General features: G+C 45.5%; 1 protein-coding gene across 1 annotated transcript in view; it reads right to left on the reverse strand.

Annotated features, from left to right (window-relative positions):
* Nucleotides 1-26,082, reverse strand: part of ACVR2B (activin A receptor type 2B) — a 106,421-nt gene extending 80,339 nt beyond the window's left edge. The window contains exon 1 of the mRNA XM_069859265.1: nucleotides 26,022-26,082. Within this exon, the coding sequence (XP_069715366.1) occupies nucleotides 26,022-26,073 (52 nt within the window). The 5' untranslated portion in view covers nucleotides 26,074-26,082. The remainder of the gene's footprint in view (nucleotides 1-26,021) is intronic.
* Nucleotides 26,083-27,629: the final 1,547 nt, after the last annotated feature.

Genomic DNA, 27,629 nt, shown 5'->3' on the forward strand with positions numbered 1-27,629 from the left:
TCTCAGTCCCTTCTCAATAAAATACTAGTGGTTCTTATTTGCTTTGTTACAAATAGGCTTAGATTTCTTTTTTTTCCTCTCAATACACGAGTGTGGTGCAGAGATCTGTGCTGCCTCTGCACACTTGTTTTTAGGAGACCCGCAGGGAGGATTCCCATCACACTCCCCAGCCTCTGTCAGCTCAACACACCAGGAAATGGAGCAGGGAAGAATCACAGCCTCTCTCATTTCCCTCAAAATTCATTCTTCTGCAGGAAGAAAAACAAACAAACACACAAAAAACCCACAAAAAACCACCAAAAAGGAGTTTCTCCTTTTGACACTGAAACTGAACTCCTGTCCAGGGATTTGATAAGCAATGCTGAGTTAGGCTGATAAAGCCCTGACTCCAGCCACAAATGCAGGGCAGTCAGACACCAGGATCACATCCAAAACAATACACATGGAAAAGGTCAGTGCTCCAACCTTTACTCATTAATCCCTTCCTAGAGCCCAGCACAGTTTGCCTGCTGGATATAATGGCATCCCCCAAAACCATGTCAGAGATACAGGAGCTTAAAGCAGATCTCTGAACCCAAAAAATAAATGCCAAGTCAGATGCAGCTACATATACCAAGGGACTTTTCACTCAAACAAAACTAAATGCATTTTAAACCTGCTGTGTGGATAGATGTGTCCCTCCAGCACTCTAGACCTCCTCACTTCCTACCTGGATGTATTCTTGTACCATTACAGGGAATGTCATTCGTTTCTTTCACACAGGAACAGCGAGACGCTAAAAAAAGAATGATCTCATCTTTAGAAAGCCCAATGACAAATGAGTAAACCAAAAAAAAGAAAAAAAAACCCCAAGTCTAGAACTGGAATGACTACTCTCTAGCCCAATATTGAAAAAAACAACCCAAACCAACAGGGTGCCCAGGTCACACAGCCTTGAGATTTATATCCTAATCCCATCTTTATTCTTTTCAGGCCATGCATTATTTTTTTAAAAAATATGAGTTCAATGGGTCTGCACTTTATAAAGCATAAGGAGAAGGTTACTGCTTTCTTCTTCCAGCAAAAACACTGAGTGACCCGGCCAGGTACTGGTACTTTGGCCCAGCAAAGCCCTGTGACAGAGCATCACGCCCTGTCTTCTGGAGCACTGGCAGGTACCACTGCAGTGCCCTGGTTCTGCCAAGAGATTACACACACGTGCTGCACTTGCAGTTCAGAAAAGCACATTTTTCACTTTTTTGGCAATATCTAGTATGTGTCCCCTGCTGCGATCAGCCCAATTTGGGAATCTCAGTCACCACGACCCCATCAAATTCATCCACAAGAATGACGGTCAGGGACAAGGGCTGAACTCCCTGAATTTTTCTGTACCCTCGGATCCCTCCTCCAACAGCAGCTGTTGCAGCACAGGGACAGGAATAGCCCCCCATTAATCACTCCTCATTTTGGAGACAACATATTCATCTGTCTCGAGGAGCGACTGAGAATACACCATCATGACAATCTCCACCTGCTAAGGAGCAGAAAGAGTTCCACCCTCTCCTCCCAGAGCAGCAAGATTTCAATACCTCATATCCTCTTAAGAGCTACCACTGCTCCTCACCCCTCGGGAGACTTAAAGAGCTTCAGCAGGAATACACACAAAATCCTCATCAGCTGATCAAAAGCTTTGCTTACTACCACCCTTTACGTAACCAGCTAGCAGCATCCTAATTATCCAGCTAAACATAATGAATTCAATTCGCCTTGACTTCATACACTTTCACTACCACACTTGATGTAAATCAAGGCACAGGGCAACTTGCTCCACAGCAGTTTAGCGAAAACAAGAGACGTTGGCAATGTGGAAACACTGGGTGAAACCACACGTCGAGTCTACAATTAAAACATTAACCTAGACCAGGACCAGCAAAAAATAGTACACCCAAAGGAAATCCCCGTTTACTGCTCTGGGTCGGGTTTTGCAATGCTTTTTGCGCAGCCAGAGATAGAGAAGCAACAGAACAGCTGCAGCAGAGTAGGAGATGGATCCTTTTTTTTTTCCTGGTCCAGTTCCCTATCATACTGTAAGTAATCTCTGCTCTCATCATCAAGAATGCTTGCAATGACCACAGAATATAACCCAAACTTTCTCTGTTAGCTCCCTCTACGCTGACTTGGGTTAACATCTGCATTTCATAGCCTGGGTTTTCAGGTTTGGGTTTGTTTGAGTTTGTGGTTTGTTTTTTTTAAATGAACCTCGCTGTACTCTATATAAGCCTTGCACATAACGAAGTAAACAGCACCACAATGCATTCCTCAACACTAGCTGAACCACTAGCCTGGGGTTTGAGGCTGAAGCAGCTGGGTGTTGGGTTACAAACACAAAACAAATGCCAAGGCATGGCTGTACTATGTGCAATACATCGATGACCTACTGCACTTAAATAACTCCTTGGAAAGCAGTTCAGCCATTCCGAATGTTTTCTTACACCTAAGAGAGAAGAGAGAGTAGCTTGTGCCGATAGTGCAAATTTGAAAAACTTAAGGCAAAATTTTTGTACATATAAAACTTAAGCCAGCGAGAGGGGGCAGGGGAAAAATTCAGCCTTGCAAGGTCGGCATGCTAGGAGAGACAGCATTTCACGCTTCTGAAACATTTCCAAAGGGTGATATCCCTCCCCACCAATGCCAGGAGTAAGGCTTTTGGTCTGGCAGAGGATTTCCAACAATGATTATGGCAACTTGAGCCCGTTCAAATCCTTCTTTTTCCTGCCTGGAAGACAGCAGTGCTTTTCAAACAGTGCTTCCACAATGAGACGTCCCAGACAAATACTGTGCATATCATTTTAAAGCTGTTTATCGGCATACCGCAATCTCAAGTACCACTAGGAAAGTTATCCATGGAGTTCATCAAGTGCTTTTGGGTTTCAGACAAGGCATGCAGGGTCTCTGACCCCATACACAGCAGGGCGAAATGGGCATTTTCATCCAAGCTACGACTTAAGATAAAGCAGCTGAAGAGTAAAAACCCCACCCTCCTCCTCCTCAAAAAAAACCAACCTACCTGTGTTTTTACCATAATTTAACATGTAGCATGATAGCTATACTGCTCTAAAATCATCATAAAGGCAAAGCAGAGAAGTTCTCACCTACAGTTAAACAAGGTCCTGGGAGGTCACCTGACACCATGGACACACATGTCTCATCTCCAGTAAAATCTAAAGCAGAGGAGGAACGATGGAAGCTTATCTCATTGCTACAACGTACCTACCCAGCCATAGAGCCACAGCTCTCTCTTGCCTTGTCTTCCCCAAAACTCAAAGCGTGGCCAAGTTTAAGGCTGCTGTTTAAAGCCGCATGTTGTTGGACCATGAAGAACATGTCAAAACCTTAGTTTGGTGCTGCAACGTTAGCTCTGGGAGATTGCACTGCACAGCTGCTACTCTGCCACAAGAAAAGAACTGCCAATGGTCCCAGCACCGTGTTTTTACAGAAATACATCAAAATGGAAGCAAGTCTTTGGCCAAGACAGACTGCAAGGAGCTGGAGGGAGCAGTTCCTCCTGTAGCACTTCCAAGGCTTTCTGTAGAGTGACAGAGGGGCTAGCATCTACCCCCTCTTTTGATTTTAAATGCTATGTTCAGTGCAGGGCACAAACATCTCAATTTGCAAAGACTAATTCAAGTTGTTCTAAGAGAAAACTTCTTTAGTATCTCAGCAGCAGATGGGACATTAACAGAAGCACATTACCGATTCTGTCAACTTCTTGGTCAACTGGTTGGAGAAAGTTGCAGGCTCTTAAATACAATGCTTCAAAGTGTTTGGGATTTTTTTTCCTTTGGGAGGTTGAAGTAAAGGTCCTTCTTATGTTCAAATACCCCTGGCAGCAAGGCATTAAAGCTGCATTCACTTCAAAACTGACGGTAGCTTCCTCTAGCCAGTGGTGACAAGGGTGTATCTGGACTTAGCTGCTCCTGCATAGGCAGGATGGAGTAGCTGGCTCCAGCGGACCTGGCTGGATACTTGACAGCAAACAAGCAAGCACAGCAATAAAACAACAACGAAATTCCTGTCTGTGTCCACCTGATGGATGAAGAGGTGACCCAAACTACAAAGGGGAAACATATAAAAAGGGTGTCAAAAAACACATCTACTTCACAAACGTGAATAGCATCAGCCTGAAAAACTTTGCTCTCTCTATTTTTCTCAGTGATACTATTTCTACCCATGAAAGAGGGGAGATGCTGCTGGGAGAATTTTTGACTGTGCATCTAAATGAAACAACAACTCAGAAGCCGCTGGGGCTGCTCTGTGGTCAGTCCTTATCCAGCCTGCGGCACCTGCCCTAGCTGCTCTGGCAGGGAAAAAGGGTCACAAGCCTTCATGCACAACCAGAGCCCTAAATTTGTTAGGATACACACTTGGGAACGCAGAAATTTTCCAAGAAATTGGATTTGGCCTGAGAGCATTAGATTGAGGCAGACATGGAGAGACCACTAGAGGAAACTGAAACATACACAAGTGCCAGACCTGACTGAGTTCAGCACAGGTCTACCCATCCCCAATGGACCCCTCCTGTTCCCAGTAGGATGCTTTACTGAGCCATCTCAATTACTGCAAACTCCTCCTTTAATCGCTCTGCCACCAGGCCACCCATTTTGTGCAGAACATAAAGTGTCAGCTCATGAAGACCCTTGGAAAACCCCACTGCTGCAGGAAAAATAACCCTTTCTACTCTGTCTTCTCACACACTCTGTTGTCTAATGTCACCAACTGCGTGATGGAGGCAGAAAAAACAGCTACCATGAAGGAAAGGACTGCCCTTTTGCACTGCAGACTTAGAGCCCTCTCCTAGTGCTGAGATAGCTCAAATTTTAATTATAAAGTACAGGACTGTGCTTGTAGCAAACAAAGAGAGTGGGGGCATGAAGAAATCACTAAGGTAAAATACTGTTTCTTTTTCGGGACCCAATGTGTAAGAAACTTGCTAGTTTTGCCAACAGCTGGTCCACAACCTGCGCAGTATTTCCAGAAGTGCTTCCAGTCCAATTGACTCAATTTAGCAAGAATAACTGACTTATTTCGTAACAGCAGCTGGAGAGGTTTGCAGCCCTGCTGCTTTTAAAGAGGAGAAAAAGACTGGATGATTTTTAGGAATGCAAACAAAACAAAAAAATAGAAGCAAGTCTTGGTTCAGCTGTGACTTCAAATTAGAGTGTACTCTCAGACATGATCTTAAAAAGACAACAGCAGCTTTTCCATGCAGGGATTTCCACTCAATGCAATTCCTTCTAGGCAGGAAAATCCAGAATAGGTCTCTGGAACACACACTGCCATCTGGAAACGAGGGGTATGGGAAAACCACCACACGTACCCTTCAAGTGGGTGGAAGCTAACAAACCTGACTTTCTTGAGATGGCTCCACTGAGCATGTCCTTCACCTTCCCACTGCACCCACATACCACCAACTGCATGTCCTCATCACCCCGGGCCCATCCAGAAAGCCATCTGGGGTGGGATGCTCGTGTGGATATCTCCAATACCACGGCAGTGGTCCACCTTCTCCCACAGTAGACAGACTGGACCTTGCCTCAGAGAGCACTCCCAGCCTGGCTGGCAGCCCATAGACCACAAAGAGCCAATTTCTAGACTGGAGTATATTTTAAAGAGCATCCAGCAAGGTATCTTGGAGACGAGTACTGGTTCAAGGAAAATATGTTGGACAAGACACAATTGTAGAAGGCAACAAAGGCAGAAAGCATAACAGCAGAGCCCCCAGCTCACCTGGAGCACCAGCGCTCCTCACTCTATATCCTCATTGGACAGAAACCATCACAGCGCTTCCCACTCTCTGGCTGCCCCTAGCAGAGGGCACAATGAGAAATGCAACCCCAGTCCAGCATGCTGGTGCACCAAGTGGGATGTTGATAGGACAAAGGAGCAGCCTCCTTGCCAGCCAGCTGCAAACAGAAAAGATGCTGCCTTTCTTCCTGAAGACATCACATGTGCCAATCAAAACTGAGAAAAACACAAACTTCCAGTAACTTCTGCTCCCAACGACAGACATTTCATTGCCTTAAACTCCACAGCAGCAGCTGCACCTGTTCTGCCATTCCAAGTACCAGTAGCTGGAATAAGGGCAGGGCACATAACGGCTCCGGCACCAAGGCGGGACCACTCATATCTGCTGTGTGCTGATGGCACACTCCCAACTGTACAGTCACAGAAATCTGGCTGGCAGGCTTGAGAAACCCTTTCCCTGGCATGAGGTCAACAGAAAGTATCAAGATGCCTCAAAGCTAACCCTGTTTCACAGAGACTGAACAAGCAAGTAGAGCAGCCATCTAAATTTCCTAGCCATGATTACAAACTGTAGAACTCATTTAAAACAAAAATATTACAGTAGAGAGAGGGGCTTTATTTCCTGTAACCTCTAGATGAATGCTTCCTAAGGGAAGGGATAGCATCTGCCATACAGCAGAGAGGCTGCAGTGATAAGCATGCTGCAAACTTTCCACTTCTGAGAGAAGGAGGACTAAAGAGAACATAAGAATATATTGGCCCCACTTAGAGGTAGGGAACATGCACCACATCATCCATAAAACCTAAGCAGGGGGATAATTAAGAAGGCTTTAATTTTACAGAATTAATGCATGTGTTTAACTACGTATACAACGCCTTCTACATGCTTTAAGTGAGGCATGCAAGCACGTGAAGGATTCCAGTAGACTTAGGTGGTTAGTGGAAGAAAGGAATCTTTACCACAGAGTAAAAATCTTTTTTCATAGAGCTTTAATTCACCTTCCAAATTAACACATCATAAGGGGCTGTGGCAACTCGGAACTAGCCCCACCATTTCCATATCAAACTTCCCTCTTTTCAGATAAGCAGAATGTCAGATGGCATCAGGTCAGCCTCAGAAGGGATTTTTCTTTCCCTGCCTTGACTGCTAGCCACTTACCCAGCTTACCTTGAAGGACAAGTGGTACAGATCAACTGAGGTGAAGCCTGAAAGGACACAGGTTACATTAGTCCCTTCACAGATGGAAAGTTTGCACATGCGTGTCAACCTTTGTGTTTTGCAGAAAAAATGATTTCTTACTTGAAAAATAGTGTTTGTGGCAGCCACCACGACTGTTGGAGGAGGAGAGGTTGCCGTGTCCTCTGGTAGGCAAGAAACAAATTGCTGCTGGGTTTTGAAGCAATATCCCCATTGTAGAAACTTTCCCAGACTGTTTTTTGTCTTTTCTTGGCCAGCTTGGGGGCAGAATTTCCAAAGCTTGTACTTTCACTGACAAATGAGGGGAATTAGTTCATCAGTCACTTCCAGAAAGTCCATCTCATGCACTAAAATCTGATCTTGCCTTCCAGCTCCGGCTAAATGCTGCCACAGCTCAGGACAGGAGTGAGTCCCATGTCTTTACGGAGATTGAAATCTTAGGTAGTGACATCTCATAAAACGATACTGGCCTGAGACTCTTGAATACCTTCCGAACCATTTATTTCCCTGTATTTTCCTGACACCAGGGATTTCCAAGTGGTGCTCTAGGACCCACCAGTGCCCAACAGCCAGCTTATGTTTTCAACTACGCATCTGACAACAAATATTAATTTCTCCAGGAGACATTCCAAGCACTAAGAAAGCTCAGGAACATCTTCCATTTACTTTATAATCACTAAATCACATCCCAGGGAACCTGCAATAGCCACTGTGCAAGCCAGCCCCTAGGTATGCTGACATCCCTGCACATGTCACCACCTTCCAGCACCACCATATGCTCAAGTGCCACTTCTCCAACTCCAAAAGACAAAAGCCAGCATGAATTCAACAGAAGGGGGTCTAGCAAAAGGACAAACAGATATGTCAGAGATGCAGATATCAAAAGCTTTAAGTCGTGCAATACCAAGATCCAGAGGCAGAAATGCAGAAACAGCAAGGGAAGTGGTGAAAGGAAGCATCAACAAGCTGCCTTGTCTCTCTTTATGCAAATTGTCCAACTACCCAACTCCTTCCTCTCCAAATCACATAAACAGTTAACGCTCCCCTTCCTCTCTTTCCAGGGAACTGGGCCCTCCACAGCTCCAAAATCAGGATAATTAAACAAACCAACAAAACCAAACCAGCCAACACACACCCCCACAGAAAAAACAAGTATACCTTTCATACCTTAACTTCTTTAACACTATTTGTATAGTACTAAATTGTAGCATAATTTTAAACATTCATTTCCCATCACTAGCTCAGCTTTGACAACAGAAACAACAGTCTCTTTTCAGGTTCATAACTGGTAAAGACATACCAGAAAGCCAAGGAAACAAGTATTTCCAGGCCATAAGGATTTGCTTGGGTGTTTGGGTTTTTTAAGTATCATTTACAAAAGAAGCAAACAAAAATATTACTTTCATGATGCTGATCACAACCAGTGAGGCCTCAAATATTTTCACAATGATGCCTGCAAGAAAATACAATACTTAAACACATTTAAGGGTTTTTTTTTAACTTTGCAAATATATCATGACAGTTTAAGTGTAGAAGACAGAATATTTCCATTCTAACTTGGAAAAATTAAGGAAGAGAGAGGCAAAAAGATGCCTTAAACTTTTACTAGTAGGAGACTTTCTCTGGAGCCAGAATTCCCCCAGAAGCTCCCATTAATTCATTGTTGCAGCTTCTTTGAAGTGACATCAACAAGGATGTGACAGGCAGGAGAAGGGGTTTAGTAGGGCATTACCAATTTACATCAGTCCAGTTACCTCTCCTGCCTGTTTGGATTTAACTCCTGACAGCTCGCCCTCCACCAAACAACAGAAATACTATAAATAAGGGCATCCCAGATAACACAGGGAAGAAGGGGACGGGATGAGTGTCAATGTCCATATATGCAAGAGGACCCTATAACATCTTCAAATTGCAGCCAAAACGCATCAGATCACAGCAGGCACTGCCAAGACTTTGCAAAAAAACATGACAAGTGTGGTTATGCTGGGAACAGGAGATCACTCTGGGGCAAGGGACACTCTAGCCCAGAGGGTTTGATTCAGCTCCTCTCCAGTGCCTTTTGAACATAAGGAGCAGAAGAAATATGCATAAGGAATTACAAGCATCCACTCCCAACCAGCCACTTGGGAACAAGATAAATAAAAAGCCTTTATCAGGCACAGTTTTAAGGACTCCGGACCAGTGGCAAATCATTTGTCACTAGGACTCCAAAAAGAAAAACAGAGAGAACCTTCCTTTTGATGAGGAAATGGCAGGGACAGGCTCAACTTCCAGCTAGGCTCCTCCAGCTGTGAGGAGCAACAAGCATGTGGGGACAAGGAGGGAGCAGAGTTCATTGCATAAAGTCGAGGGACCAATACAACAGTTGCCACAAGATGACTTCTCTTCAGCGGTGGTGATGCTGCAAGAAGGTCCCTGTCCACAGCACCTATCATCCTTGTCCTCTGTTAGCCAGCAGGAGAACGGGTCAGTTAGCAAAAGCACTGCATGAATGGTGGTTACAGCCTCCTCCTCTACGGAACTGCCAAAACTGACTTCAGGCTGCCCTTCCCTGGAAACCAGAGATAAAAATTTGTAAAGATATGTAATCAGTAAAAGGAGCCTGTCTTTCCTGGCCCAGACGCTGCTGACAAGCTCGGCAGCAGTGCCCATAAAAACACCCTGACACGTTCTCTGCACACACACACAAACAAAAAAACCTACCAGGCTCAGCTGCTTTTGTTCTGACAAGCGAGAAAACATTTTCTGAAGTCAGAACAGACAATTACTTCTAAAGAGAGAGAAAGGTGGAAACAGCACAATCCCCCCCCCCCACTAAAAAAAGTAAGCAGAGAAGTAGGCAAGTTGCATGAGAAGTGATAAAAGAAAAAGGTTAATAAAGAGCCACAAACCAAGCCCGTAGATCACTTGCTACTGCCCGTGTTTCCCATTAGGAGAAGCCTCCTGTAAACACCACATCTGAGCGGTTTGCAAACCTGGATGGATGCAGGATGAAGAGGAGGTGACCAACGTGAGGTATGGGCATGTCGTACTTCTTGTAAGAGGTGCTTGATCCTGCAGCCTCCAGGATCTGAAGGCAAACAAACCCACCAGCAACTGAAGAGAATAAAGCTGCCCTAATCACTGGTATTCTTGCAGCACAGAGTAGGGATGGTACTTGAAAGATGCCACAGGAATGGTTTACCTTTCTGGGGAAAATTTCACTAACTACAAAGAGCTCAGGGGCATAAAAGCATTCCTCTGTCCATGGAAGGTCCGCAAAGGACCAGAGCTGCTTACACAACCCAGCCTGCAAGCAGTACCTTAACCTGCAGCACCAACAGAGCTGCTAGCAACTGGGTGACACCACAAAAAGATAAAAAACCCCTTTGTTTGAAGAAAGCGTGCAATGAAAAACTTCACATACCATCATGTCCAACTGGCAAAAGCCAACCTGCCCTTGCTGATGTGGTGGCATCAGTTCCTGCCCGGTTCTGCCTTCCCAGGATTTCTCACTACCCAGGTGAAGAGCTGGATTTTTGTCTGCAGCAAACCCATCCCTCAGAGACATCTAGGAGATGTAAAACATCACCTTCCATTTAAAGAAAAATATTTTACAGCCCTCAAGGAACAGGAAAAGAAACATAAAACGCACAAAAATGCAACCTGCTTGCGTTCTCGCATCTGCAAACCCAGAAAGCAAATAAAACCAACCCAGTTGTATTTATTGTTGTTTGTTTTCAATTCCCAATATCTAAAGCCAAGTCTGCAGGTTTTACTGGAGGGAGGGAGTGAACAGGATAATGAACTCATCACTTCTAACATACTGAAAATAATCTGCTCCTCGGACCCATCTGTCCAGTGTGGTGATGGAAGGGAAGGAGCAGTAGTATTTCACACTCCCAGATCTACAGTCCACATCCATAATCAGCTCTCCAGTACCACCACACGCTTCAGGAGAAGATCCAAGCAGATTTATAGGACACTGATTCTGGATTACAAGTCCCCAAGGAAATTTTCCTCCCAACATAACAAGTCAGAGGTTGATTTATACCCAACATATAATAGACTATATTCCTTAGAGACAATTCCTTGTCTTCAGCCCCACTGCCACTTCTGCAACTGGAGGCTTGGCTGGTTTTAACAATTGCAGAGTTTATAAATACTGAGAGAGGCACTCAATTTAGGCTGGAGACAGTTAGACTAGCTTAGACCAACAGGACGCCAAGTGGTAAGGAACAGTAATGAGCTCATGACACATTCATAACCTAAAGCTTTCATTAAAAACCTGCAGCCCAAGAAACCTCACCACTTCAGAGCAGAAACATTCAGTTCTAATTGCTCAAAAAGCAAATTTTTGCACATACCAGTGAAACCTGGGGAGAGCTCCTGAAAAGCACATGTATCTGTTAGACAGAAACTGAGCAACTACCAACCAGGAGGTTGTAAATGAGGTGGTGCACAACTCGGTTCTAATGCCACTGAGCACTTTGGAGTACATGCACACAGCAAGGAGCCACTAACAGTGGTACAGTGGTACCAGCACGAGGTTGGGAGACCTCAGTAAGTGGATTCAAAAGCAGGATTCCTGAAAGGAAGCCGGTAGATATTAAAAGTCCCTGGACAGAGCTTTCTTCATCCACAAGACCAACACAGTTTCTTTTCCAGTTTTTAATTAAAGGCATAACATGCTACTCTGAGCAGAGTCACAGCACATACACCAACCAACTGTAAAACTAGGCAATTGTCACAGCATCTGAGCTTGAGCTGAAGGCATCTATATGGTAAATTATTAAAATAACTGTAGGCATTTACCCCCCAGCAAGGGAGCACTGAGATGATCTAGAGGTCCACATATAACCCCTGATCTTTGAGGACCAAGGTCCACAAACTTTAATTTGCCCAAACACCACCAAGGGCCCAAGCATCGCTTGTACAGAGCGCATCTCTCTGCTCCAATCCTCACCTGGAAGTGTTGTTACTAGCACGCACGTGACCCGCTAGGGTGGTACTCTCAGCTCATCATCTTCAAGATACATAAAAGTGAAGTTGGCAGGAATATTGCACAAGACAGTCCTTACAGAGAGGCTGTGATACTGTTCCTGCCTTTGCAAGTGTTTCTAATGCTGGTGAGCACCCCAAGGACACTGGCACTGAGAGCCACACAAATGTAGGTGATGGAAGGCACCAAACTTTAGTCGCCAAAATCTTGCAAATAAAGCTCTGCCGAAGCACAAATCTAACTTTTATAGCTGTGCAAAATCGGATGTAACCGTCCAGTAAGCAGGGAAGATCCATTTATCTATCCAACTAGAAAAATAGCTGTTGGTTAAAGAAAGAACAATCATAGAGATAGCAAACACCAGCTGTGTTTTACAATGCACAAATCAGAGCCACAAAAATACATTGATGGGATTGCCAACACCCTACTCAGAACATGAAGGAGGAGCTAAAGCATCCACAATTCTGTCCCATGACCCTATGCCACAGAAACAGAGTTTTGGTTTGGGTGGGAGTTGTGTGTCCCCCAAAAAAACTGAACGCTTTCTCTTTCGTTTGGGTCTAAAGAAATAGTAACACCAACCAATTTTTACATTAAATTTTGGGTTCATTGAGTTTTATGCAGTTTGTTTGGGTTTTGGTTTAGTTTAGGGTTTTTGGGGGTTTGGTTTTTATTGTTTGTTTGGTTTCTATAAGCTTAACAGCCCAAACCAAACCAAGCAGCTGCTTTCCAGAATGCTCTCCTCCTGGTTCTTCTCAACACAGAAGATAAGGGATTGAACATCCCTGCTCTCAAAATCACCACTACAAATGCAAACCTCCTGGGCAAAGAACACTCCCAAAGGCAGAAACCAGCAGCTTTCCATCCCACCTCATCTTCAGACCTTCGCAGGGGTTGTGAAGCAGGAAAGAAAGGGAAGCCCTAACACAAATTCACATACAGAAGTACGTTTAAGAAAGCAAAGCACCAAGATTGATTAGAGTATTCCGCTGCTTTAATAAAGAGCCTAATGATGTCCAAATTATAGCAGAGCTCAATTGTGTAACCAAGGAGCCAAGATTTCATCCTTGATAAGGACATGGATTTCTGTCTCGCAGGAGAAGCCTGCAGTTCACTAACAAAGATGACCTTTTATATTATACCCTTCAGGGCCACAATTAGCTGGAGAAATACTGTACTAACTTGGCAACATGAGTTTTTGTACACTGTGCTAATTTTTAGCAGAATCTTGCCAGGACCATTGCATTCTTCTAACAAGACCAAAAAAAAAAAAATACAAATGCAAACCCCACTGCTCTCCAGACCCAAATTACTTTCCACAATTCAATGCAGTTTTAATTAAGATTATTAAATTACAGCAAAAATGATTAAGATTATATCCTGCAGCAAACCACTAAAGGTATAACACCTTAATCCAGAAGAAGCCGGCATACACATATCCATGATAAAGTATTCATGAAAAGCTAGAATTTTACACATGAACCAATTCTACATCACTCAAACAATACCTTGGGAGATATTTGTCACAAGGAAAAAAACAGTGACATCCATCAACAGAGAACAGTTTTTCTGAGACTACACAGAAAGAAATCTACACAGAAAAAAAATTGAAAAGGCTACAATTACTTTGACAATGTTTCTACAGCTCAGAGGAATTTGGGGGTTGAAATAAATGGTTTTCTTCTCCTTCCCAGGGCTCCCAAAATCAATTTTATATGTAATTATTTTCTTTTTTTTTAAACAGAAGTTAGATCAGAAATGCATGTGAAATCAGGTCACTGCAATAATCATGTACATGGTACATTTCCACTATTGCCTATTAACTATGAGGTTTAAATGAATGAGGAAAGTCTCAGATCCATATTTCACCAGTGGAAATTATTAATATAAACATAGCGCAGCTCAGGTTTTAACCTTACCATCCAACCGGGCCTATTCGCCTTTGGAGCAGGGTAAATGGTATTAAATTAACAGTCAGGGTTCAAAAGGCAGCTACACAGAGGCATGTATCCCATTAAGACCCAGGAAAGAATCCTGTGATGAGAGCCCTGGGCTTCAGGTGGTGCCTCAGCACTGGACAAATTTGAGCCTGTGATCTTCAAGGAATGGTAGCTCCAGTGTATTTTAAAAAAAAGCTGTGCCACTGCAGTTAAAAAAAAAAAAAAAAAAAAAGTTAAAACCCAGCTATTTCTAGGTGCAATCTTCTGGAAACTTTCTGCAGGGACAAAGGCCAGTGACAGAAAATGGTAGGAGAGATTTGCGAAGAGAAAGAATGGATAGAGCAGAATCATAGAAACATGGAATCATTAAGGTTCGAAAAGACCTTTAAAATCACCCAGTCCAACCACCCGCCCAACATCACCATGCCCACTAAGCCCTGTCCTGAAGTGCCACATACATGTGTTTTTTTAAACATCTCCTGGGAAGGAGATTCCACCACTTCCCTGGGCAGCCTGTTCCAATCCTTGACCACTTTTTTGATAAAGAAATTTTTTCTAACATCCAATCTAAACCTTCCCTGGCACAACTTGAGGTCACTTCCTCTCATCTTATTGCCTATCACTTGGGAGATGACACTAGCGCTCTCCTCTCTACAACCTCCTTTCAGGTAGCCATAGAAAGCAATAAGACCTCCCCTCTTCTCCAGGCTAAACAAACCCCAGTTCTCTCAGCCATTCCTCATAAGACTTGTTCTCTAGACCCTTCACCAGTTTCAGTGCCCTCCTCTGGCAGGGAACACAGCTCAGGGGGCAGGGCAAGGATAGAGCTTGAACGTGGCCATTCTGCTTGGCTGGGAGGACTGAAGCACACAGCACCAGCTCTGCCACGGTACTTGGTCGAGGACTGTTTTATTCTGGAGTACAGACGTAACCTCAAATTGTCTTGAAAGTTGTGGCTAAATACACGAGAAGGTACTGAGTAACCAAGCTTTGCCTTGCCGTGGACCTCTGCAACTCTCCTAAGACTGACCCGTACCAGGGGGGCTTGCAAGGCTGACTTCCTGAGAATACAGTCCCACAGGGTAGATCCCTTACGAAGAAATATGTTACACTTTGCATCTAGGACTTCCTTGAGGCTGTGGCTTATTGATATTAGCCATTGGCTCTCTCAAAATGGGGAAGGGGGGGGAGAAGAAAAAAAATCAATAAAAAATGAGAAAGAAGAGAAGAGAAGAAAAGAAAACTGCCCATCACATTACATGGTCATACTAGGAAGCTACTAACAACCCTGCAGAGTCACCCAGCCGCTAAGGGATTCAGGATACAAAAACTCTGAAAAGCTCTTTAAGGACAAGTGCATTAGTGACACTCAGAGAGAGATTGTTTGTTTGTGTTTCTAGGTTTTTTTAATATAACTCTGAATGCCCAGTTCACAGCTAGTCTTTTCCCGGTAGTAATTAGCTGGATCTGCCAAGAAGCCAGACCCAGTCCAGGTGAGAGGTTAACTGTGTATTTTTCTTTAATAGCTGAAGAAAAATCTAAATGGAGAATGATAAAATTCCAACAGAAATCTTCCACTAAGGCTGCTATGAAGTAACTCTTTTGTTTAATTATTTTGAGTTGGATCGGCAAACACTAGATCCCGATGGACAGAGAGCAGCTGTTAGTATTAACAGAAAGACATTCATCTTCCCTTCTCGGGACCCTGAAACTCTATCAACAATGCCTGTAAAATAACCCTCAGCTCCCCCCTCTCAGAGTTTTCTCCTGGCTTTCATATCCCGACCTATTTTTAGCCGACTGCACTTCAAAGTTTTGCACATTAGCTTTTTCAAAATCATTTCCATGTGCAAAAATCATCGGGGACATCAATGTGGCGATACGCAAGCGCAGGCTGCAAGAATGGCGCGTCCCTCACTTGGGGTTTCTTCTTTCATCACCAATTCATTGCAAAGGAGCCTATAGACACAGTTACACGGCCAGATACACTTGCATCTCACTTATCTAACAGGGTAGGAGTGATCTCATGTACCTTTGGGGCTTACAGTTACCTTGGAAGGGCTTCTTTTAGCTATTTACATAATAAATAGCCAATCTGTACAGGACTGCATGGGAAAGGAAATTCTATGGCCAAATTAAAAAAAAAGAAGAAAAAAAAAAAGGATTCTCATGTTTGCTTTTAGCAGCACTAACTCCATCCCATTAGATTACAGCAGAAACTATCTATGGAAAATTATCTATAGCCATAAATATTATCTGTAAAAGACTTGCCTAGTTATCTCAGGTACAATATAAATGTTAAAATACCGCCCCAGGATCAGACGTATCAGACAAAATGCCCTGCCGATGCAAAAAGGCACAGTGCCAGGGTTTCAGCCAAGCGACACGCACTTGCAGTATGTTCAGTGGGGGGTGAGGTGCTTCCCTTTTTCTTACTTTTTTTTTTTTTCCATCCACCACCTTCAAAAATTCAGGCTGACTGAACTTTGTGCCACCAGGCTGCATCCATGAGGAGAACTGCCCAGCAACAGCAAGTGTGCTTATCAGAAATGCTCCATCAGGCTTTGTTTTTCTTTATCACCCATGCAAAGAAGCCTGGAAATCGAGCGCGAAGGGCCACTGTGTTACTTCCAAGACACTAAAGACTATCAAAATCTACATGGCAATTTCTGCTACATATAAGCGTGCTGAGACGGCCCTTTCTGCAGGCCCTTGCTTCATACGCTTTCACTCCAGGAGCCTGAGGAAAGGACCAAGGTCTGTTGTAACAGCAAGGCAATAAACCAACAGCGATCAGATAAAAATGCTCATCTCCACTGGGGGGTGGGTTTGGGGTTGTTTTTTTTTTTAAAAAAAAAAAAAAGAAAAGCGTGTGTCTTCAGAATATTTTGAATGAATCCAAGGGAGTGTGAATGAGGGAGCTCCATGGTCAGGCACCGTGCACGAGAGCATCCCCACCCAAAGGTTCACACACAGCATTTCAGGCAGAGATGCTGCGGCTCCAGCATCATCATTGGAGTTGGGCACTCCCAACACCACACCCTGCCTGCTGCCAGCCAGAGCGAAGCATCAAACGCACCCTCCTCCTCTTCTCCTTTGGGTTGTGCTTAAAATTTATTTCACGTGAAGCCCAGGCACCTTACTCAAAGGAAATTTCACAGCAGGGAACAGTTTCAGATAAATCAGCAACAGTGCCTATGGCCACTACTAAGGCGATAGGAGGCAAGTAGGTGAGTGTTACTCAGTGCAACTGGAATAGTTATTTGGGAAAATACCTTGCCCCAGGTGCAAGAATGTGCTTTAGCAGACTTTCATATTAAAACAGAAGTGCCTGATAAGTTGTGAGTGCATGTGAAAGCAAGGGATTCTGAGTTCAAACTTCTGTGCACCCGAGAGCTACCCAATGATCGCTGAGCTGTAACTGGATACTCCCACCACAAAAACCCAAGGACAACTGAATTTCTCAGCCTGCACATATATAAGGGAATTAGCATTCTTAACCCATTAATTACTCTCAGGAACTAAAGCAGGAACACAAAAGCCCGCTGTGTTTCTGTTGTCATACTGAGGAAAGAAAAGAAAAGACTTGGAGAAACAAGTAAGGCACGCACCCACAAGTTGTGTTGCCATGTCTCAGTTGTCCCAAGAGAAAACTTGCCAGGACAAGGCTACCACCAAGGTAACCACAAATCTGCGCTTTGCTGAGACACCACATCTCAAATCACCGTTAGTTTCCTTCTGCTGAGTACAGGGACTTCTGCAAATCCAGGCAGCAGCATAGGGGTCTCAAACAAAGCAAATGACTCCTTGTACTTCAGCTCCTATAAAGCTCAGAGGTTCTTCCAGGACGGGTACCATACTCTCACAATCATTTTAACAATGTAAAGCTCAACTTGCTGCCTCGGTGAAAGGCCCAGACATGAACTGTGCAAAGTGTAAATGCCCTTGTTTCCCCTCAAAAAAAAATAATGTATTGATAGCAAATAGAGCCACTGGAGAGGGGAATTTGCAGACAGCTCAGCCAAACTGCAGCAACAGCCAGCACTTTGTAGAAACTGGAGACTGCAAAACATGAGAATAGTACTAAAAGGGCTTAAAAAGCCTAAAATACCCTCATTTTATGAAATTCTTTTAGAAAGTCACAAAAAGGAGACCGAGCTTCATTGCACATTTCTTCACTTCAGATCCACGGTTGCCATCCTCTCTCCCCAGGAATTCAAAACACTCTGCAGAGGTAAACTACATACAATGAAAATATTCCTAAAAGCCAAATTTTACAAGTCGTTCACATTACACAAGGCATTTTAAATAGCCAGTGTTGGAGGAAGGAAGGGTTAGCCACCTGGATTGACCGTTTGAAAGATCAGGCACAAACAGAGCTAACTTTATCCCTCTCATCCACTCAAAGGCTTAAAATCTCACAGCTTGGAGAAATAAACTGGGAAGAAGAATTACATTAGCACTACAGGCGCCACACAGAAGATTTAAACTTCTGCTATCAGTTAGAAAGCAAGTTCTATAATGGGCAAAGCTTATAAGGTAATAAGAAATAACAGAAATAAGAAAAGGTAGAGACAGTCAACAGTACCCCAAGACCTTACACGGCAGCGTCAGCTCCCACAGACTTTTTAAAATTATGACCTTTGCCACTGGGGCTTAGGGATCATTCAGCACAGGCCTAGGATTTTTTATTGGTCTGGGAAGAGCCGGAGACATGCTCACATCTCCTAATTTTTGCTTCTTTCTCTATAAGAGTGACAGCAAGATATTCCATTCCCAGCTTTACTGGAAGAGGATTAACATACTCGCTCTGCTCCCATGAGCCCCTTTTTCTTCTTCCGTCATCACACAAGGGTAGATATTAGACATGAAGAGTTGAGTTCAAAATCCATGTCTTAATTTGCATAAGTATCCACTTAGATGGAAAATTAATGTAGCTCAGACTGTGAAGCACTGCATCTTTTTGTCAATGTGCTTTATTCTCTTTAAATAAAGAAGAGGAACTCTCGTATGGATCTATTACCATACAACAGAGACAGAAGAAAGAAAACAAAACGATCATAGAATCACTAAAGTTGGAAAAGATCTCTTAGATCATCACATCCAACATCTGGTTTCATAGCATTACCAGAACATTCAATTTTTCTCAGCAAATTCAATTCCAGGCAGACAAAAATGGGCAACAGGGTGGTCAGAGCATGAGCTGCAGACCCAAGAGGATGGGAAGCAACACTCATGCCCTCCCACCACCTCCGGAGGTCTCAGAAAAGTCATTCCTGCCATAAAAGACCTGGGCATACCTCACACTTTCTTTACATCCCATAAATTATGCAGTATAGGAATAGGATGCAAACATCCACCGATACAAGTTTTACTTTTAAGAGCTCCTGCACAAACATTTTAAGAGGCTCACAGCAGCCCCTCAATACACATCTGCTTCCCAAATCCAGCAGCGAGACAAAGGATGAGGCTTCAGGTCCAGGCTGCCTCCTGCCCAAGCAGCCCTGCCAGCACCCAGACCCAAGCAACCTCCTGCCCGCAGAGCTCCCCCAAGATTCGAAACCGTATCTGCCATGAAATGGCACACCAAGCTGGACATTGTAGAATTATTAATGAGAAACAGGTAATTTGTCTCTTCCTGCAGCAGAGCACAAACAGACTCACTCCTTCCGCTGCGTTTCTTTGATATTGAAATTTACACACCTGTATGCGTGAGCTGGTCCCTGCTTGTGGGCAACCCAACCTCAGAAGAATGAGCTTCTCTAAGAGCAAAAACATGCAAACCACCTCCAAAGTCACCAAAAGAAGAAGAAGAAAAAATTCGCATAAGGTGGCCGGCACACACTACCAGAGCAACACCTGATTTTACTTGATACAGAAACACTCCTCACACAGCTTATTTTTTAGTATAGGTACGAAAGATTTGGTGCGACCTCAGGTGAGCCACTTCATAATGCAGCAGGGAGCACCTGCAGACAGTAAGATCTTCTCATGCTTGGCCCCCCTGTTCAGTGGTTTTGGGGCAGGGACCTTCTCTCTACACAAACAGCACTTTGCAAAAGAAGGGCCGTATTTTTCAAGGCACCTAGACATCAGTAACATGTTTTTTTCTTAAGCAGCATGATGGACCAATGCAATAACAATCAGAGCAACAAGACTCAAATACTGGCAAAATAAGAGGCACTTGTCTGCTGGAGGAAAGCATATTATTTTTTTACAGTGTACACTGACAATTGCTGCTCTTAACTTTTAGTTTGAATTGAAGCTATATTGTAGTAAAGGAGGAAGATGACAGAGAGAAAAGAACATGAAATTGGTGAAAGAGACCAGCAGTTATATTCAAATCTAAGCATAAAATGTGCTGGGTCTGCAGAATGCAGGCAGAGCATTTCATCTTTAATTTACTTCTCTGCCCCTCTGACTCCAGTAGCTCTGAGAAAACTTAGAAGGAAGATTAGGGTGGGGAAGCAATGCATGGGTTTTTTTTAATATACCTTAAAGGAACAAATTACTAAAGAGATACAAAATTATTTCAGAATGAAGTAATAATGAAGAAAAGAGATCAGACATCGGTTGAGCCTCAATGGTTAATGGAGGGGAAAGGCAGGGGAGAGGAGAGCTTACACTGGTGAATGCTGCGGCCACAAACACCTCTCTTAAACACATCCAATTTCACTGATGTGAAAATCTCCACATGAAGGAACAGGCGAAAAAGAGCTTAAGTGGGAACAGGGTGCAGAATGCCAAGTGCTACACTGAATAATTCAGATCTCGGCTGCGCTATTGGCCAGGCAAGAAAATCACACACCCCTGCTAGTTTTAAAATCAAAGGCCAAGGAGGGATAAAAGGGAAAGACAACACCTCTTTAAAGTGGAGATTACGCTCTGCAGTTCCCATTGCCCAACTTCCCATAATGTTTTGTTAGAGGGAGCGCACCACATCCCAAGCACGGCAGTCGTGCCAAGGCAGGGCAGGCACCACGCTGCCCGCAGCTGTCCGAGGAACCTGGAAAATGCCACCACCTTCTTGACACCACTCTGCAGTCTTACAGCAAGAGAAAGCCAACTCTGAAGCCAACTCAACCAACCCTGACTTCCTAAGAGTTTCAACTTTCTCAGCATATAAGCAGTTCTTTGGTTGTCCAAGCTGCCCATGAGGGTGAGACCCCCTGAAGGTTTTCACTTGGTTCTTGATTCAACCAGTCTCCCCTGCCTTCACCCTCCTCAAATTGCAGCACGCTTCTTCAGCTTTGGCAGACACGGTCAGATACACAGATTTCCAGGTGAGGGATAGGAGGCACCATAAGGAGGGGCTGGTGCTGAGTGCCTCACTCCCTCATGAACGTGCATCCAGCAAATTACCTTGCCTTGGCCACGCGCAGCCAGAAGCAAGAGGGTCATCAAGTTTCTTCCACAACTTCTAGACTACAGCTACTAAGTTAATTTTGAAATAACTGTCCTGAGTGCGTTTCATGGAAAAGTGTTATGTTTTATGGGCCCTGAAAGATGCAGTGCTACAAAAATCCCATTTAAATGGCTATTCTAGTGCAGTTCCACATGGGCAACTACTACTAACAAAATTCTGAAAATATGTCTAAAAGTAGGCCCTGAAATACAACAGCCAAAACACTTTCCACTACAAAGCCCAAAAGTGGAGTAACTTCGACTTATTTTTATTATATTTTAAAGGTGTCCTGGCTTTCTAGGAACAGGCACCATGTGGACAGAGCATGCAAGCACACCTTTACTGACTAATCAGCCTCAAACCATCTCTTCCATCCTCCTCCTCCACTCTTGATAAATTAAAAGAAGCATCTCTCAGCTCCTTTTACACCTGCAACTTCTTCTACGCTTCCTTCTGCAGAGAAGCCCACCCTGTGGACAGGCACGATGCAAATCACAGCAGTGGGATTCTTGGTCTGGTCCCATCATCCCATTACAAATGATCCAAAAGCTGCCCCTCTTCCATCTCATCCTGTGTGCCAGTCCTGCTTCCCATAACTGGTGAAGCCAGGAAACTGCTCTAGCTTGAACTGCAGATCCAGAAGTGCATTCGTGGTGAGGAAAGGGGAAAAACGGTGGGAGGGAGAGAAGAGAACAAAAACAACCAAAATAAAAAGGAAGGGGAAAAAAGTGAGGCTGGCCTGTTTCTTTCTTCTCTACCATCTATTCAGCAGCAGCAGGGGAGGTCTACAACTGTTGCGTCACGTAAAGCACAAAAAAACCTGACAAGCGTGTTTTAGCTGATGAAGACCAGAGTGGACAGGAGGCTGGTGACAGCTCGGACGCGGGGAGCGAGAGCCCTCCACTTTAATTGGCTGTTTCGTACTATCCCATCGAGCAAGCAGGAGCCTCACAGCCTGGATGGGCTGCTCAAAGACACAAGAAATGGCAGAAATTCTAGCACATAAATACTTCAACCAACTACCCAGGCTCGCACTTGGGTCCAGGGATGCTGAATTTTTAACCCTACCTGATCCACAAAAATCTCTACCAAAGGGAAGGTACGAAAGGTGCTTTGAAATAGAGGGAGGGAAGAGGGAGTTAAAACCCAGGCTGTGCAGGACCTGGAGAGGTGTTTATAAATACTGTCACTAAAAATACTACACTGCACGCTCGCATCTCTAACCTAGCATTTTCCTCTCCACAGAACTGTGACAATGGGAATCTCAGTGGTACAATTATCTAGATTTGATGACAGATTAAAAAATATATATCCCAAACACCTGTTCAAGAGTTTTGTGTTTTTAAAGGCCATTGCCATTAACCTTGGGCCATGCACTTCATTGTGTTTAATTAGCAAGCTAATGAAGCCAGTTTTATTCCCTTTCTCAAGCACAAGAGGATAAATACATGACAGTGAAAGAGGAGACCAGATCCATTTGCAGCACAGTTCATTGTTGCATGGCATTACTTAAACTTGCACCAAAATAAAAGTAATGTAATGGCTCGGGAAAACGCGTTAGCAATGCATTTTGCAAGACAAATCCTTTTACACCTTCTGTATTTTCTAAAGCTCATAGATTAAACCATGATTTCTGAACATTTGGGCTGCAGAAAATTTGCAAACAAAGGGCTAAAAATGAACATAATGTTTTCCTCAATGAATCCTCAGTATTCCAAAAATTAAGCATAACAGATTTTTTTTTTTCCTTTAAAGAACAGCAGCCTGTGCTTGCTTTGTTCCAGCCAGCCAAGGTAGCGCTGCGAAGCATCAACAATGGAGGTCAAGCGATTTTCAAAAAGCCCACCACTTTCGCACAGTCCTAACGTGTACACACACAAAAGGCTCACTTCAAGCAAAACCCAGCGCTATGAATCCCAGCATCACATTGCAACTTTAGGTATTTGAGGTTGGTTTTGTTGTTTTGTTTTTTTTTTTTATTTGACTGAACAGCTTTAGGAAGAACTGGACAATAAAAATCACGTTGATAAATACTCACAAATACCACAAGAAAGGCAAGAAATGCTGTAAAAGAGAAGGAGGGATTTACAGAATTGCTAACGATTTAATGATCCGAAAGGACCTTTCCAAATAAACAGAATTATATTCTTTTTTTTTGGGGGGGGGGGGGGGGGCTCCTTATTGTCATTTCAAGGGGAGAGAAACAGTCAGCATAGGTATGCCCTGTCAGATAATCCTTTTCATAACATGACACATTTCAGAAGCTTTCAGGGTTAATTTTTAAAAAAGAAATTATTTTTTTTTTCCTCTTCAACTTAGATTTCTACTACTATTTCCACACAGCCAGGCGATCAGGTTAAAAAAACCCAAACCAAACAAAAACCCAAGCCCATACCCAAAACAAACCAAACAAAAACAAACAAACAAACAAACAAAAAATCCCACCCGGAAGCCATCTCTTTTATTGAATCACCCGAGATAAAAGGATTCCAAGATATATGGAGAGAAAATACATTGACCATAAATCTCCTTTATGCACATAATAGAATTTTCCAGCCAAGAGAGCTGTTGTGATGATAGCAACGCCGAGCACCAGGAATACTGATGGCACACACCGAAACACACACACATCCCCCCTTCTTCCCAAATACCTGCTCTCCCCCAGCTCTGCTATGTAAATACAACCCCGCACAACCCCCTTTTTCCCAACACATGGAAACAAAGCTCCCTACAAGTGTCCCAGCGATCAGATAAAACGTCCAAACCCTCTTTACTCAGCATCAACGTTATTTTTTTTTTTTTAATTTTTATTGCGCGCTCGTTTTTCGCGCACACACACACAGACACCCCCTCCCCTCCTCTCCTGACACTTCTCGGTGCGACTTAAGAAAATAATGAAGCGGTGGCAGCGTTTCTAATGCCAAAGGCAGGCGGTGGCAGCGCATATTTAATGGGCACTCGGAACAAAGGAAGCCCGGCTGCAGGAGAGCCGCTCCGCTCCCCCCGGGCAGCCCCTTCCCTGCGCTGGGAGGAGGGGGGGACACACGCGGGGACCCCCCCCCCCCAAAAAAAAAACCACGCTCCCACCCTCTTTCTAATACAATGAACCCGCGCTGGGAGCTCCCCGGGCGGAGAGGGGAAAAGCTGCAGCATCGCTGCCTCCCACACCCTGCCCCCGGGAAAGCCTCGGACACAAACAGACCCCCCCCTCCCTTTCCCCACCCCCTTCCCCATCCTCATCCTCCCCTTCCTCATCCTCACCCCGGGCTGGGAAGGGAGGGAACGTAACAAGTTAAGGGGGCGGCAGGCTCAGCCCTGGACTGGGGGGGATGTAGTGACCAGGCAAGGAGGGAGGGGGACAAAACCGCTGCCGCCCCAGTTTCTCCTGGGGAATAAGCCGCGATAATGAATAGGAAAGGGGGTGGGAAGACAGAAATAAAAACGAGGGAAAGTGGCGAGCGTTGGGAATTCAAGCGAGCCCGCGTTTTCAGCGCTGGGGACACACACACAGGCGGGTCTGGCCGCTCCTGCCCCTCGGGGGCTGCGGGATGGGCGATGGGACAACCCTTTGGCTTCTTCTCCTGCCCCTCGAGGGCTGCAGGATGGGAGATGGGACAACCCTTTGGCTTCTTCTCCTGCCCCTCGAGGGCTGCGGGATGGGATAACCCTTAGGCTCCTGCCCCTCGAGGGCTGCGGGATGGGAGATGGGACAACCCTTTGGCTTCTTCTCCCGCCCCTCGAGGGCTGCAGGATGGGAGATGGACAACCCTTCGGCTTCTCCTGCCCCTCGAGGGCTGCAGGATGGGATAACCCTTTGGCTTCTCCTGCCTGGGTAAAACCCCTGCTCCCCCGGCTTTCGCTAACTTCCCCCCCCGAGCCCGCATCCCTGGGCAAAACGCGCACCCCGCAGGTTGGAGCTGAAGTTTGGGGGCCAGCCCCGGTTCTAAAAAACAAACAGGAGGAAGAACACGCTAAAGAAACACACGCCCCCAACCACACGAGCCTCCTACCGGGAGGGGGGATGCTCCCTAAGGACGCCCCCCATCCACACCCCTGCCCCGCACACCTCCTTTTTTCCTCCTCCCCCCCTCAACTTTCTCCCAGCTCCCCGCAGCGCCAAACGGCTCCTTCCGAGCTCACAGGCAAACCTCGGCGAGACCTCGGTGTCCCGGGGTGCAGGGTAAAGGGGAGGGGGGTCCCCGAGATGGGGGGCTGCCCTCTCCATCCCCCCCTTACTGAGGCGCAGCCCGGGGCGCAGGCGAAGCCACCACCTGAGCGGCTCCGCGGCGCTGGGGAGCGACCCCCTCGGTCTCCTCCCGCTGCTCCCAACTTCTTCCCCCCCCACCCCCACGACCCTCCCAGAAGTAAATACCCATTTTTGCAAAGTTTCCTCGATCCCGCGCCGTGTTTACCCGTTGCCACTAATTCTCACGGGCTGCCTGAAGGGAACAAAAAAGCAGCTCGTCCGGCAAGGAGCGAGAAATCGGAGGGGAGGGGATGAGAAGAAAAAAAAAAAAAACAACAACAAAAAAAAGCCCAAATAATAAAGAAAATTAAGCAGATGGCAGCGGTGGGGTTATTGCCCAGTTTGCAAGCTCGCTGATTGCTCTGCTCTGGTTTGGACGGTGGCTTCAATTAATTGCACGGCCCATTCAATTCTGCATTTGGAGGAGCGACCGCAAGCAGGAGGTAAACACGGAGCAATGCACTTACCTGCACAGAAAGTTCCACAAAGCAAGGCGAAAGTCAGCCACGAAGCAATCATATTCCTTTCTTTATTTTTTTCCCCTCTCTCTCCTCGTGTGCCCCTCTATCCCCAAGGGAAACCAAAATAAAAATAAAAAGCTCGAGAGAGCGAAAGAACGAGGGAGAAGCGAGGCTCCCTCTCAAAAAAAAAAAAAAAAAAGGAAAAAAAAAAAAATTGTGAACAACAACAAAAAAAAAATCGGATTTAATTCCTTCGCGGTTGCAAAACGTATCCAGTGGAAGAGGAACAGCCCCACAGCGCCCGGACGGTTCGAGCTGCTCCTGCCTGGCTCCGGCGATTGCTCCGAGCTTTCCAAGAGTTTCTTTCCCTGGGCTTTTGTGCTGGGAGCGCGGCGTGCACCACACACCGACTCCCCCTCCCTCCTCCTCCTTCTTCTCCTCCTCCTCCTCCTCCTCCTCCTCTTCCCAACCCAGCCCCTCCGGCTCCCCCAGCAGCAGGGGCGAGCGCACCCGCGCACGCGTGCGCGCAACCCCCCCTTCCCCCTTCCCCACCACCCCCCGGTGCAAATGCACGCGCAGCCGTGTGCGAGGCGCGCAAAACACGCGCACCACGCGCTGTGCTTCCCAGCGAAACTTTGCGAGGTTCCCGACCCCGCGGTCCAGGCAAGAACCCGCGGAGGGGGCGCGGAGGCTGGGGAGGGAGCTGCCATGTGCAGGGGAGGGGAGAGAAAGGGGGGAAAAAAAGGTGGGGGGGGAGGAAAAAAAAAAAAAGAAAAAAAAGGCGCGGGGAAGGGGAAAGGGGAGGTTTGTTGTGGCTTTTTTTTTTTTTAATAATTAGGAAAAAAAAAAAAAAAGCTGAACCGAGTCCAAAATGGCTTCTAAAAAAAAAAAAAAAAAAAAAGGGAGAAGCGGAGCCAGCGGGGGAAACCCGGATGTTTGATACAAAGAGGCTGGAGGGGGCGGAGCGGCGCGGGGGCTCCGCGGGCGCTGAGTGGGGAGCGCGGCTGCCCGTCAGGAGCCTCCCGCGGGGAGCGGAGGGAGCAGCGCGGGTCCCCCCGGGGGTAGGGGTGGAGGGTGTCGCTGCAAAACACAATCTCCTCCTCTTCCAGGCGGCCCCGGAGAACCCTGCACCCAAAAAAAAGTCCCCTGGCTCCACGGTCGTGCGGGAGCGATGGCTCAGGAATCGTGGCCAGGGGGTACAGGGATGAAGAGGCACCTCAGCAGGATCCGTTTTCGGGGTTAATGAGCTTTTCTCTATTGCCAGGGTTACAGGAATTGAACTCTCTTTGCAGTTTCTTTTAATTATAACTAAATAGTGCAGTATTAGGGAGCGCCGAAGGAATCTCAAGGGGAAGGAGGAGGAAGGGAAGATGCTGAAGTTGGATCATTCCCAAGGCTTTGGGTCTGCGAGATCCACTGACTCATCCAGAGAAAGGGCTTGTGGCACGGCCACTGCGCGCCAGCAGAGCTCCCGCGCGATCTGACCCGCAGGTAGCTCTTGCTGATGTGTCCGATGGCGAGTAAGGCTGAAGATATGCCTAAACCCATTTGCTTTTTCCTCTGGAGGGAGATATGGGTAAATACGAATCATTTTTTTAAAAGTTTAAGAAGCGT

The sequence above is a fragment of the Phaenicophaeus curvirostris genome, chromosome 6 (assembly GCF_032191515.1).
Source record: "Phaenicophaeus curvirostris isolate KB17595 chromosome 6, BPBGC_Pcur_1.0, whole genome shotgun sequence".
Taxonomy (NCBI): Eukaryota; Metazoa; Chordata; class Aves; order Cuculiformes; family Cuculidae; genus Phaenicophaeus; species Phaenicophaeus curvirostris.